Here is a 15815-nt window from a genome sequence, read left to right on the forward strand (position 1 = left end):
AGCAATGAGGGACTTCTATGAAACCACAACCTGAGATTAAAAAGAGAGAAGTCAAATAAGCATGACCCAGGAAGGAAGGCTGATTTGTGAGAGGCAAGAAGCATTTTGAGAACAGTACTGTGACTTTTCTACGTTCTTGCATTGATTGAGCTCGGGTTTGAGGAAAAGGGGACTGACATTCATTTCTGCAAGAACAGTTTCAATAAGCTCTATGAAACGTGGAGTCACCTGTAACAGTGCTTTGTGATCCTTCTAACAGGGTTAACACAAATGGGAGAGAGGCTTTCACTCCTATCTCTCTTTCCCATACTTTTCTTTAAGCTTCATGTCCTTTAGCAACTACAGATGCCTCAGTGCACTGGTGCTGATGCCTGCTGAGCAAGAGTCACAGGAGCAATTCCAGGAAGAACTGTTAAGCTAAAGAAACCTGGCTATTACTGCTAATGTGACTTCATGTGTACAAAGAGCCCATGTAGCCTTCAATAAATTTAGGTGACACATTTTTTCCAGGTCCCAATCCTGCTTTTCATCATGGGTACATACATACATATGCAAAAGGACATTGTTTTAAAGTCTCGCATGTCTAATACAACATAGATTATTTTTTTGGTCAGATTCCTTAAAAGTAGAGCCTGAGATAGGGATTTTTATGCTACTGAATCACTGAGAAAGTGCTCTTAGGAGAAAACAAGAAGAGAGTTAGTGAAGCAGGTAAAGACCAGGGAAGGAGGAAGATAAAGATACAGGTTCAGCTCAGCGATTTGCAAAATGTGGCCCCCAGATCGACAACATTGACATTATGTGAGAACCTGCTAAAATGTAGACTCTCAGGCCCAGATCTACAGAATCAGAAACTCTGTGTGTGGGGTCCAGTAATTGGTGTTTTCACAAGCCCCACAGGGGATTCTGTTACTCACTAAAATGTGACCATCACTGGTCCAGCTGAAGTCTAGCCTCCACCTGATCATACAGAGACCATGGAGCATGAAAGGCACTGCAGACTGGCCCTCTTTCAGGAAATAGGGGCAATGTTTGCACTCTTTGTGACTCAGTATTGCTTGCAGACCTCCTATTGGGAGAAATGCATAGCTTCCCAGGCATTTGTCTAACAGGTGGCTGAGATGCATGGACCATTCTCAAGGGAAATATGCAACTGTGGATAAATGTGGATTGCCCACATTTTTAGGAGCTGGAGATGGTCACATCCATGTGGTGAAGAGCATGTAACTGGACATCAGCAACATCTAGCACAATCATATATTTTGCCAAACGGGTTTTGTGTGGATAGAAGAGGTTTTGCCACAATCTTAGATCCAGAGTTGTAGGAGGTCTTCCAGGCATCAAAGACTCTAACTCTGAGGTCAGTTACTTCTTCGCTCTGTCCTCTTTTCCAAACTGCATTCTGATCCCTAATTCAAAATGACATTTTTAAGCCTAGAGCACTGTGGGCCCCAAAGGGAAGAACATAGAATAAAAATTTAATTAGAATACCAGAAAGGGGTGCCTGGATGACTCGGTTGGTTGGGCGTCCGACTTCAGCTCAGGTCATGATCTCAAAGTTTGTGAGCTTGAGCTCCTGTGCTGGCAGTTCAGACCCTGGCCCTTGTTTTGGATTCTGTGTCTCCTTCTCTTTCTCTGCCCCTCCCCAGCTCCCACTCTCTCTCTCTCTCAAGAATAAATAAACATTAAATTTTTTTAAATAAAATAAAATAAAATAAAAAATACCATAGACTCATCATTCCTTTAAACACCTTGTTCAGTAAATATTTATTAGGCACCATCTGAATACTAGGGGGCAGGGAATTCTCTATTTAGGGTTTCTAAGGAGAAGACAGAAAAGGGATTGAAAATGGACAATAGTAGTTGCCCACAACCTGGAGGAGGCCTTCTGAGGAAGTACACTCATGGAGGAACCTCCAGGGACTGGTCACATGTCTGAAGGGAGGAGACCGGTGGTGCTAAGAGGACATGAGTCCAGCACAAGACCCAAAGTTGGGGGTTGTCATGAACAAAGAAAGCCATAGCAATGAAAGAGACCTATGCCCCCACCTCATGCTCCATTCTGTTGCTGGGGCATTCTCTTGATTGCTTCTTTGTCTGCTCAGCTCACTCTGGATACCTGTGGCATGGCAACTCCAAAATGGAAGTAACATGTGGACCTTTGTCATCCTTGATCTGACCTTGCAGCTTCCAGGTCAGTATAAGTTCAAGGCCCATGTCCTAGTGGAAACCTTCTCTGAGAAAAGCATGTATTTTCTCAGAACCATGTATTTTGGTCCTTTATTGTTTTTAACTCTGCACATTGATGTTTATTAACCTTGAGTGTCTACCAGGTTCATAGGCTTTTTAAAATCCAGGAGGATTTTTACATATATACTGTGATTACATCCCCTTTAGAATCTATCACAGTGTTGGAAAAATAGTATATAATCTAAAAAACTTGCTAAATTGATTTCTTTGATTCTATCAGGAGTTTATCCACTTCCCTGCTTAAAACAGAAGTAACCACACTGAAGTAACATACAAAATATAAATTAACTTTAAATTAAAGGCCGTAACAAGCGATGAAGAAGGACATTATATAATAGTTACAGGGTCTATCCATCAGGAAGAGCTAACAATTATAAATGTCTATGTGCCGAATACCGGAGCCCCCAAATATATAAAACAATTACTCATAAACAGAAGCAACCTTATTGATAAGAATGTGGTAATTGCTGGGGACTTTAACACCCCACTTACAGAAATGGATAGATCATCTAGACACATGGTCAATAAAGAAACAAGGGCCCTGAATGAGACATTGGATCAGATGGACTTGACAGATATATTTAGAACTCTGCATCCCAAAGCAACAGAATATACTTTCTTCTCGAGTGCACATGGAACATTCTCCAACATAGATCATATACTGGGTCACAAAACAGCCCTTCATAAGTTTACAAGAATTGAAATTATACCATGCATACTTTCAGACCACAATGCTATGAAGCTTGAAATCAACCACAGGAAAAAGTCTGGAAAACCTCCCAAAGCATGGAGGTTAAAGAACACCCTACTAACGAATGAGTGGGTCAACCAGGCAATTAGAGAAGAAATCAAAAAATATATGGAAACAAATGAAAATGAAAATACAACAATCCAAACGCTTTGGGACGCAGCGAAGGCAGTCCTGAGAGGAAAATACATTGCAATCCAGGCCTATCTCAAGAAACAAGAAAAATCCCAAATACAAAATCTAACAGCACACCTAAAGGAAATAGAAGCAGAACAGCAAAGGCAGCCTAAACCCAGCAGAAGAAGAGAAATAATAAAGATCAGAGCAGAAATAAACAATATAGAATCTAAAAAAACTGTAGAGCAGATCAACGAAACCAAGAGTTGGTTTTTTGAAAAAATAAACAAAATTGACAAACCACTAGCCAGGCTTCTCAAAAAGAAAAGGGAGATGACCCAAATAGATAAAATCATGAATGAAAATGGAATGATTACAACCAATCCCTCAGAGATACAAACAATTATCAGGGAATACTATGAAAAATTATATGCCAACAAATTGGACAACCTGGAAGAAATGGACAAATTCCTGAACACCCACACTCTTCCAAAACTCAATCAGGAGGAAATAGAAAGCTTGAACAGACCCATAACCAGCGAAGAAATTGAATCGGTTATCAAAAATCTCCCAACAAATAAGAGTCCAGGACCAGATGGCTTCCCAGGGGAGTTCTACCAGACGTTTAAAGCAGAGATAATACCTATCCTTCTCAAGCTATTCCAAGAAATAGAAAGGGAAGGAAAACTTCCAGACTCATTCTATGAAGCCAGTATTACTTTGATTCCTAAACCAGACAGAGACCCAGTAAAAAAAGAGAACTACAGGCCAATATCCCTGATGAATATGGATGCAAAAATTCTCAATAAGATACTAGCAAATCGAATTCAACGGCATATAAAAAGAATTATTCACCATGATCAAGTGGGATTCATTCCTGGGATGCAGGGCTGGTTCAACATTCGCAAATCAATCAACGTGATACATTACATTAACAAAAAAAAAGAGAAGAACCATATGATCCTGTCAATCGATGCAGAAAAGGCCTTTGACAAAATCCAGCACCCTTTCTTAATAAAAACCCTTGAGAAAGTCGGGATAGAAGGAACATACTTAAAGGTCATAAAAGCCATTTATGAAAAGCCCACAGCTAACATCATCCTCAACGGGGAAAAACTGAGAGCTTTTTCCCTGAGATCAGGAACACGACAGGGATGCCCACTCTCACCGCTGTTGTTTAACATAGTGCTGGAAGTTCTAGCATCAGCAATCAGACAACAAAAGGAAATCAAAGGCATCCAAATTGGCAAAGATGAAGTCAAGCTTTCGCTTTTTGCAGATGACATGATATTATACATGGAAAATCCGATAGACTCCACCAAAAGTCTGCTAGAACTGATACATGAATTCAGCAAAGTTGCAGGATACAACATCAATGTACAGAAATCAGTTGCATTCTTATACACTAACAACGAAGCAACAGAAAGACAAATAAAGAAACTGATCCCATTCACAATTGCACCAAGAAGCATAAAATACCTAGGAATAAATCTAACCAAAGATGTAAAGGATCTGTATGCTGAAAACTATAGAAAGCTTATGAAGGTAATTGAAGAAGATTTAAAGAAATGGAAAGACATTCCCTGCTCATGGATTGGAAAAATAAATATTGTCAAAATGTCAATACTACCCAAAGCTATCTACACATTCAATGCAATCCCAATCAAAATTGCACCAGCATTCTTCTCGAAATTAGAACAAGCAATCCTAAAATTCATATGGAACCACAAAAGGCCCCGAATAGCCAAAGGAATTTTGAAGAAGAAGACCAAAGCAGGAGGCATCACAATCCCAGACTTCAGCCTCTACTACAAAGCTGTCATCATCAAGACAGCATGGTATTGGCACAAAAACAGACACACAGACCAATGGAATAGAATAGAAACCCCAGAACTAGACCCACAAACGTATGGCCAACTCATCTTTGACAAAGCAGGAAAGAACATCCAATGGAAAAAAGACAGCCTCTTTAACAAATGGTGCTGGGAGAACTGGACAGCAACATGCAGAAGGTTGAAACTAGACCACTTTCTCACACCATTTACAAAAATAAACTCAAAATGGATAAAGGACCTAAATGTGAGACAGGAAACCATCAAAACCTTAGAGGAGAAAGCAGGAAAAGACCTCTCTGACCTCAGCCGTAGCAATCTCTTACTCGACACATCCCCAAAGGCAAGGGAATTAAAAGCAAAAGTGAACTACTGGGACCTTATGAAGATAAAAAGCTTCTGCACAGCAAAGGAAACAACCAACAAAACTAAAAGGCAACCAACGGAATGGGAAAAGATATTTGCAAATGACATATCGGACAAAGGGCTAGTATCTAAAATCTATAAAGAGCTCACCAAACTCCACACCCGAAAAACAAATAACCCAGTGAAGAAATGGGCAGAAAACATGAATAGACACTTCTCTAAAGAAGACATCCAGATGGCCAACAGGCACATGAAAAGATGTTCAGCGTCGCTCCTTATCAGGGAAATACAAATCAAAACCACACTCAGGTATCACCTCACGCCAGTCAGAGTGGCCAAAATGAACAAATTAGGAGACTATAGATGCTGGAGAGGATGTGGAGAAACGGGAACCCTCTTGCACTGTTGGTGGGAATGCAAATTGGTGCAGCCGCTCTGGAAAGCAGTGTGGAGGTTCCTCAGAAAATTAAAAATAGACCTACCCTATGACCCAGCAATAGCACTGCTAGGAATTTACCCAAGGGATACAGGAGTACTGATGCATAGGGGCACTTGTACCCCAATGTTCATAGCAGCACTCTCAACAATAGCCAAATTATGGAAAGAGCCTAAATGTCCATCAACTGATGAATGGATAAAGAAATTGTGGTTTATATACACAATGGAATACTACGTGGCAATGAGAAAAAATGAAATATGGCCTTTTGTAGCAACGTGGATGGAACTGGAGAGTGTGATGCTAAGTGAAATAAGCCATACAGAGAAAGACAGATACCATATGGTTTCACTCTTATGTGGATCCTGAGAAACTTAACAGGAACCCATGGGGGAGGGGAAGGAAAAAAAAAAAAAAGAGGTTAGAGTGGGAGAGAGCCAAAGCATAAGAGACTGTTAAAAACTGAGAACAAACTGAGGGTTGATGGGGGGTGGGGGGGAGGGGAGGGTGGGTGATGGGTATTGAGGAGGGCACCTTTTGGGATGAGCACTGGGTGTTGTATGGAAACCAATTTGTCAATAAATTTCATATATATATATAAAAAAAAAGAGTCTCTTATGGTCAAACAAGAAAAAAGAAAAAAAGAAAATAAAATATAAATTAACTTCAACCCGTACAAACAGTAAAAATCTGAAGGATAATACCTGCTATTCTCTAAGCACACACAAAAACAACATTTTAACACTTATGTGAGTCTTCGGGCCTCTTATCTCTGACACCATCCTTATATTTTAACACAATGCATTTTTCTTTCTCCGTTTCCCACTGCTGCTCTATTGTACAATACTTGGGAAACTCACGGGCCTTACATGAACTGTTGCACTAGAAGTTTGCATTCAACATTGGTTTGGCCCAGGTATATGTAAACATAAATGCACTAAAAATTATTGTCTGAACTGTCCAAAGAATGAGAGTGTGCAGCTAACACTAAACTGTGCTGAAAATTGGCTGAGTAGGGGCACTGAACAGATCCAGGCGCCAAGAGGTCTACAAGCCAGCGGAAGATTTGCATCATCTCAGGCCTCATCAGCCAGAGCTGATAAATGGCTTTTCATGTTTAAGAGGAGGATGCTGGAGGGTAGTGTTGGTTTCAGACAATTTAAATGCAATGACTGTCACAAATCATGAGAGGCCAGTGGTGTCACTTTGTTAGTGCTGAGATCTAAGAGGCCAAGTCTTGATCTGTGGCTGTGCGGCCCAACTATTTATACAGAAACCACTTCTTTTTATCTTGAGTCCTTCCATCCCTTGAAGGAAAAAGAAAATCTTATATATATATATATATATATATATATATATATATATATATATGAGCTCAAGTATGTGTTGTTTTTGCAAAGTTGAATCCTCACTGCTTTATTTCAAAGAGCAAACAAAACTAAGACTCTTTTCTGACATAGAAAAGAGATATCTTGTCTTCAGTGAAAATTCCATCAGCACCAAAACAGACAAGGGAATCATCCAGCTAGCAAACAAATTGGGATGTTCAAGAAAGGAACACATTACAGTGTATTTTGTTGCTATGTTGCTTCCTGGAAGCATCTTGCTTCCTGTGTGGATTGGAGCCAGCTTGAAGGCAGGAACTATGTCTAGGACTTTTGTAAATTCTCACACAATACCATATATTAGTAATTTCAGTGCTAAGTTAATACTTTAGTTGTTTGATTTATTAATTAAGTTTATGGATTTAAACTTGACAAGTACTTTCTTGCTTTATTTCCCCTTTAGTAGGTAGATTTTTCAAATATGGATTTAATCATAACAATTCATTATATTTTATGTCACACCTACAATTCCATTCAATGATAAATCTGGCATTCTGGACCCCTTGTGATGAATTTGATGTGTAGAAGTTTTAACAACTTTACTTTCAGGACCCTTACAGACCATCAAATTACTTAAAATCCTTTGAAAATAAACTTTACTAGTTTCTTTAAATGCCTCAGAAGCCCCTTTTTCTTTCAAGTTCATACCTGTGCTCTATAGTGAAAAAGATAAAACTATTTTTTACATTGTGAGAAACAGGCAGCATTTCTCCACAAGCATGCTTTAGTTCATATTCCTTTGGGATTTCAGCATGTAAATACTAGAATCTCAAAATCATAACCATCCAAATGAATGCAAGGTCCTGTTTTCTTAGCAAATGTTAGAAAAGGCAGATAGGCTATTTGATTTTGGATTTGAAACAAGGACAGAAAACTTCAATGAAAGTAAGGTGGTTTAAGAGCTTAGACTCTTCACTATTTATGCTGTCATCCTCTGAGAGCAATGGCCTAGAGAAAAACAACAGAAATAGAAGGGAAGAAAGGAAGGAGAGCACAATTCAACTCCTGCCTGGACTCCTTCTGCAGCTTACCTGCGTCCTGCACCAGGCTTGAATGAAGTTCTGTGGCAAAAATCTCCAGCTTCTTTTGCAGATCTGTGTTATTTAGATTGGAGCTGGTGAAAGATAGACACGGGTGTCACTTTGTCTTCATGGGTTCTACTTTGTCCTTATTCTCTCCTTCCTGCTTTCTGTCTAGGTATGCTTCCTGAGAATTGGCCCTGCAGGCCTTTAGTGTTTTAGGGATACACCCAGGCACCGAAAGAAGAGCATTCTGCAGAATACTTCACCAATTCCCACAACTTTGTAAAATCTAATCTCTAATAAATTGCTTATTCCTTACCATTCTAATGATTGTGCTTCCCTGATCAAAGCTTAGCTGGTACAGAAATTGATAAGCAAAGTGGTTCCAGGGGAAAGAATATTTATGGGTGGGTTATGTGAATTAATTCTGGGCTATCTGGAATGGGAATTTTTGATCTGATCAGAGTTAAAGGCATCAGTGGCCCTGTTGCCACTGACAAGGGGGACACTGAGAATTTATGACATGCAGCGACAAAAAAGTTACTTAAATTATAACCTGGAGATACCTGAAATCAAGTGCCTATGAAAGGAAAGTCTTTGGGTAACCAAGTATTTGCTGCCACAGGTAAAGAATAGAACAATGATGGCATTAGTTAGTTATTTCTAAATGTGCTGGAGCACTTGGGGAAAGAAAATGGTCAACTCAATGCTTTCAATTCCCAGAACAAGGTCCACAGAAAGGAACAGAAACCTCCTATGACTGCCCTTAAGGAAAAAAACTAAATAAATAAAAATAAAAACAAACCTCTTATCTCTTGTAGCTGCAGGGTCAAAATTTGAAACAAAATGAAAACCAAATTCAGAGTCTGTGGGTAAATGGATTTGATTCAAGTAAATTGAATTCACAGCTTCCCAGTTGCCCTTATGTTGGAATTAAGCACGGATCAGAAAGAAGTTTCACTAAGAAAAGGGGTGTGTGTGCTTTTGCTAGAAGAGAAATGAACAACCTCCAGAATTTTTTATAATGACATAAGGAATTTAATTTCTCACCGTGAAGAGTCATACATTTCATTGTATAAGGATGGTTGGGTCAAGTTGGGCAGAAGCAAGGTTTATATTAATGTCTTTACTTGGAATTAGATATAGACAAAAGATGTTTGCATGGATGTCAATTTGACCAGGTTGGACTCCAGATGTTTTGTGCTGTATCAGCTTGGCTAAGCCAAAACTTTTCTAAAGTCCCTTTCTCTGTATGGTCTCAGGTTAGGGTTGGCCAAAGGAAAATGTGCATGAGTGTGAAAGGTGGAAGTGAAGCATCAATACTGAAGGTTTGTTTAGGACACCAGACACTCTGCAACTCATGAAAATTATCACTGTGTTACTGACTCACCCTTTTCAGGTAATGCTGTGCTTCCACCGGATCTCCTCGAGCATCTTTTATCTCTGGGCCAGGTACCTGTGCAGCTCCATGGTGAGGTTTCTAGATTTTCTACAGGTTACCCCGTGCCATTGAGATTGAAGGTGGTTTCAGTTTGTCCTTGTGGCTTCCTCTTTGCTATTACTTTGTGTTGCTGCATGCTCATTTTCTCTTTCTAATTTTTTTTTAACGTTTATTTATTTTTGAGACAGAGAGAGACAAAGCATGAATGGGGGAGGGGCAGAGAGAGAGGGAGACACAGAATCGGAAACAGGCTCCAGGCTCTGAGCCATCAGCCCAGAGCCTGACGCGGGGCTCGAACTCACAGACCGCGAGATCGTGACCTGAGCTGAAGTCGGATGCTTAACCGACTGCGCCACCCAGGCGCCCCTCATTTTCTCTTTCTGATTGCTATTCTTCATAACCTACATAGGCACTTCAGGTGGGTCACCGTATGCAGAGGCAAGCAACTTCCATGAGTTGAGTAAGATTTAATTCCTTTTAATAACTCCCTTATCTCATATCACTCATGTTAGTGCTGCTTCTTTGATATGGCTGATATCAAACGAATCCTCACTGAAACAGTCTACAAAGGACAGTTCTAATAAAGAATAAGGAAAGGAACTTCCCAAGTGTCATTGCTAATCTACACCATGTAGTCATATCATGCTGGGAGTTGACCAAGTGCTGAACTTTCTCAATTTCTAATATTTAAAAGTACATATTTAGTGCACCATATCAGCTGACAGAGCTGTTGCAGACTATACAAGAGTTATGGGGTCAGGTTTTTGTGCCTTCACTGAGACAACAGTTGCTGACTTGGGAAGTACAGAAATCCTGGATGTGTCTGGTAAGGAGCAGATGCCTTCACATTTGCTCTTTTCTGCTTCAGAGAATCCAGGGTCCCATGCTGTTTAGTTGGTTAAAAATATCCTACTTTGGAAAAAATATAGTGAGGAGGTGACTATGTTGCACTGTTTGACTGCTGTACCCCAAATAAATTGGTTTCTATTTTAACAGCCTAGGAATTGAGAGTGTAATTGGAACAGTTTATTGGTTGGTTTAGAGAATTGTTCCTACAGGAGAAGCAGCGGGGTCCTTTGGGTGAATGAAATAAAAACCTTGGGGGAAGTTATGTTTAGACAGGAAAACTCAGATCAAAATAAAAAATCACAAGGAACATTCAATTTTCCTCAGGTCACAAATATTAATGCATAAAACTTGGGATCTCATCTATGACTCCATATTTTGTGGTAATGGTAGGGATGAATAATATCATGAATATCTTCTATGAATTGGTATACTATATTTGAAACTACTTTATAGCACCTCAAATTGGTTTGAAACTTATGATGTTTATGTTCAGGAATGCTTATCCATATCTTTAGTGACATAACTGAATTTTCATTCGAGAATATTTAAGTTGCAGTAAACACATATTTACTTCTATAAAAAAGAGTAGAGAGAGGAAAGGTAGAGAGAAAGTAGAGAGAAAGAGAGAGCAAGCAAAAGAAGGGAGGAGAGAAGGAAAGAAGGAAGGAAGGAAGGAAGGAAGGAAGGAAGGAAGGAAGGAAGGAAGGAAGGAAAAAAGGTAAGTAGGAAGGAAAGAAAGAAAAATAAAGGAAGGAAGAAAAGAAGGAAGGGAGGAAGGAAAGAAGGAAGGAAGGGATGAGAAAAGGTAGGAAGGAAAGGAGGGAAAAAAGGAAGGAAGGAAGGAAGATAAAAAAAAGAAAAAAAGAATCGATAATGCTTTGTTATACCTAGAATTTATCAAAAAGTACTGGTTTTAGTGTCCTCCATTTAGTAATTGTATTTTATTATGTCTTTGAACTTTTCAAATTGGATGCAATAAGGGAGAAGGGATAGCTCTCCCTGCCCCTGTCTTTTATAAGCACCCAAATTTATATTTCTGGAGTTCCTTGCCTGCAGTAAAAACCTCATTGCGGGTAGCATGATGTCTCATCTGGATCTCATTGTAGTGTCCTAGAAGGAGGAAATTGGTGCATAAGGAACTGGAGTAAGGATTTACTGTTAGTAAATAATTACCTGTTGTACTCCAGAAACTTTGCATTCGGAATAATATTTGAAAATATAGACATTTATAACTTAACAAGGTCTTAATGAATCAAATATAATGGGGACTATTTTTCTTTTTTTTAAACATTTTTTTAAACGTTTTATTTATTTTTGAGACAGAGACAGAGCGTGAACGGGGGAGGGGCAGAGAGACAGGGAGACACAGAATCGGAAGCAGGCTCCAGGCTCTGAGCCATCAGCCCAGAGCCCCACACGGGGCTCGAACTCACGGACCTCACGGACCGCGAGATCGTGACCTGAGCTGAAGTCGGACGCTTAACTGACTGAGCCACTCAGGCGTGGGGACTATTTTTCAACATTATTATACAAATAAGGTAATACTTTTAGAACATCAAAACTAAGAGAAATTCATTAGCAATCCTTAGTTTTGAGTTTCTCTGAACCAGCTCTTTTCCCAAGAGGCCTTCAGGAATGTATAACCTGCTGCTCATTGGATTAAAGAAACTAATCCTAGTCCCTCCCTGGAAACTGATTCCAAGACTAACTCTAAATCATAGAGATTTGGGCTACTTTCCTTACACTCACCTCCTTTCCAAAGTCAGGAATCAGAAATACTGCCATATGTAGAATTTGGTCAAGTTCATGAAGACAAACCTACTTAAACAGTGTGAATTGAATTTGTATATTTACACACAAAGTAACATACAATAAATGATGTTTTAAGTGTTAAACCTACAAAAATTATTTTCTCTCTCCCACACATTCACAATTTTGTGATTGTTTGGTACAGTAATATAAATGAGCTCATTTAATGGAAATTCCCTTATATAGGGTGATTTTCATATATTTCAAAGTTTATTATAATAATTATGAGATATCGGTGCAACTACCAGTTAAACAAAACTAACAGTTATATTCAACTGAATGTATTTCTTCTCCATCCCTGCACACACCCCCGCATTAAAAGCCTTGTGGAATGAGAGGCATTTGTAACTAAGGTAACTCAGTTCTCATAATTGAAAATCTAAGTAAATAGAATTTGCACAATTGTAGAATGATGAAATATGTATATAATAATTGTACTTAATTTCTTATGGAACTAGATTTCTCTTTGTCTATTTCTCTTTCCCTCTCCCTGTCCTCCCCCCCCCCTTCTCTCTCTTATTCACAAAAGAAAGCGAAGGAATCAATAACACCAATTTTTTAAAGCTGAATTCTGAAATATACATTAAGGCATTTTTTGACACATGGAAGAAAAGTCAGAATGTCTGGTCTTATCTGAGTTCAGTTTTAAGTTTCTTTATCAACTTATTGTGTCCCCTTATGAGAGGTTATTACAGTTATGATTTTTCACCATCTGTAATAGGGGAATAAAGTATTTGATACTTAAAGCTCAATGACTCTGTGAAGCACAACCAGGTCATATTTGTGCCATATCATCCAATATTATGAGAAGAAAGCACTCTAAAGTATAAGGTTTTATTATATCTTTTCTTTCAAGATAAAGCAGCACTGAAATTTCTCTAGGCTAAAACAATTAAAGTGTACCTATAAAAGCCTGCTATATTACCAAGATAGACTTCTAGGCATTTCACCCCCATGCCCCCACAAGGATGGATGGCATATGGTTATATCCATCGACAGGCACTTTTTTTCTAGGATAACACATGCAAATTGATTACCTTAGATAAAGTTTAAGACCATGATTTATCCCTTGGAATCCCTTCAGTAAAGCCCTTTGCACTTCAATCAGGAATATGGAAAGAAAGTTCACATTTTTTTTCCATTGGTGGGGGCACAGTTCTTGGTACCTAAAAAGCCAAGAGAAAAGTATGACCATCTCATCTCTAAGAATACAAAGAAAAAATATGAAACATATCAAAATTTTGTCTATGCCCTTTCAGTTATTTTTTAAATTTTTTCTCCTTTTTTTTAATTTATTTTTTTTTCAACGTTTATTTATTTTTGGGACAGAGAGAGACAGAGCATGAACGGGGGAGGAGCAGAGAGAGAGGGAGACACAGAATAAGAAACAGGGTCCAGGCTCTGAGCCATCAGCCCAGAGCCTGACGCGGGGCTCGAACTCCCGGACCGCGAGATCGTGACCTGGCTGAAGTCGGACGCTTAACCGACTGCGCCACCAAGGCGCCCCAAATTTTTTCTCCTTTTTTAAAAATTTATTTTTATTTTTATTTTTTTGCCCCCTCAGTTTTAAAAAAAAGCAATATTAAAAAACATTCTTATTTTGTTTTCCCATGAAATGCTTTACAAAACGATGTGTGGGAGAACTCAGCAGAACGAATTACTTGTAGGTTCCAGAACAGGCTTACTGCATTTTTGAAATGTGGCAGGTAGTTGGGACCAGTTAAAAGCACCTTCCTCTATCTCCATCTCTGATTACCAAGTTGCCCTTAGAATCACAGCATTAACACAGACAGAGGCAATATGACCTACATTCAGTTTGAAAAATAGCATCTGCAATCCCAGGGCATTTAATTTTATTCACTCTTTTCACCTAAACTATTTTGAAATTTTGGCGGACAATAAGCATTTTATTTGGGTTGTCTTCTATCAGGGAAGTATTGTTATAAAATCTAACTATTCAATATTTTCATCAACACCTCTTTTGATGACAAGTTCAAAAATTAAATGCTTCTGCTTGCAATCTCATATTGACACTATAACCATATAAACTTGTCATTAGTGAGCTTTATGTTGCTGCCAGATTATTTAATTTAAGATATTTTCATGTCTATGAAGAAGACCATGCTACCTATTTCCTCAAAAATAGATTCTTCAAACTCAGAGCAATGATGTGACTACTGTGACTGCCTTTGTGGATACATGGATTAAAGAGTAGCTGACACGAAACAAATGTTCATCGAATATCTCTCTTATACAGAATACAGCTATATTCAAGATATATAATAATAAAAAACAGACAGTCTTTTCCTTTTAGAAAAACTACTTTTTTAACATTTATTTTTGAGAGAGAGAGAGAACGAGCAGAGGAGGGGCATAGAGAGGTGGAGCAAGAGGATCTGAAGCAAGCTCTGTGCTGACAGCAGAGAGCCCAATGTGGGGCTCGGACTCATGAACTATGAGATCATGACCTGAACCAAAGTCAGATGCTTAACTGACTAAGCCACCCAGGTGCCCCAGGATAACTACTTTTTATAGAGGGACTTAAATAACAAATACCTGATTTTGTCCTCAAAGTGACTCATTAGATTGTGTATCTGTTCTTATGATTAATTATCAGATGAACAAACTAGTGTTTAGAAGCTACATAAACTTGGCTAGTTGGCAAATCCTAGAGTGGCATTGCTGAGACTTGAAGCCAGTTAGCTCTGTTTGACACTAGGGTCCACACCACAGCTATGTCAATGCCAGCATAGTGCATGTCCATACTAAGATTACAGGTGGGCCCCAATTTACAGATAAGTGAATTTTCCAAAAGTTTCCCTTAGCTTGTTGGCAAGATCTCAGATTGTTGGAAGAGTAGGGCATAAAAGCTATTGTACCAACTATGTGTTCAAATTATTGTATTGGTCAGATTAACTACAGTAGCCAAACTGAATTTCAGTATTTATGTGCCAGACAGGATATGGCATGTAACTGGGCTTCTCTTCCCACTTCAAACCCTCCCTTTCATCCCTTGGTGCCTTAATTTGAGCAGTGAGGCAATATGTTCTGAGCAAAAGCCAAAACCTTGCCAAGCTACACCCAGCACTTCAGAAATGAGTTGCTTTGGAGGAAACTATCCTATACTTTGGAGAAATAAATCCTTGGTATGACAGAAATAATAAACTCTTGATTCCCCTGACAAAAAAAAAAAAATTGGCATAGCTCAATTTCCATTAATGAGCAAAAAGAAGGGAATTTATATTTTCTTCATAAAGGAGGGCCCCATTAGTTTGCAGCAAGGTCCATCTTTATTAACTATGCCAATTTAGAGGATATTTCTTTATGATTTTTCTCAACATGACCTCCCCCTGCCCCCCAGAAATTAAAAAGACTTTTCTGGAACTTGAAGGGAAAGTTTAACAGTGGGAGATCTGTATCTTCATTATTAGTTTTTTTAATGGGCTTGATGTTGCAGAATGGGTTAACTTTGAAAATTGGGCTTTAGGGCTTTGATGGTTCCTTCTTATTTTATATATTTGTTATTTTATTTTTATTATATTTTCAAACTATTTTTTAGA

At 38.7% G+C, this 15815-nt stretch overlaps 1 protein-coding gene across 1 annotated transcript in view; it reads left to right on the top strand.

Annotated features, from left to right (window-relative positions):
- LOC124524331 (uncharacterized) overlaps positions 1-15815 on the top strand; it is a 72970-nt gene that overhangs the window by 25372 nt on the left and 31783 nt on the right. Inside the window, 2 exon segments of the mRNA XM_047096543.1 lie at positions 2106-2194; positions 9556-9627. Coding sequence (XP_046952499.1) covers positions 2106-2194; positions 9556-9627 — 161 coding nt within the window.

This window comes from Lynx rufus, unplaced genomic scaffold (genome assembly GCF_022079265.1).
Source record: "Lynx rufus isolate CCGP_SWC_20201006 ecotype Redwood Valley unplaced genomic scaffold, mLynRuf1.p SCAF_10, whole genome shotgun sequence".
Lineage (NCBI taxonomy): Eukaryota > Metazoa > Chordata > Mammalia > Carnivora > Felidae > Lynx > Lynx rufus.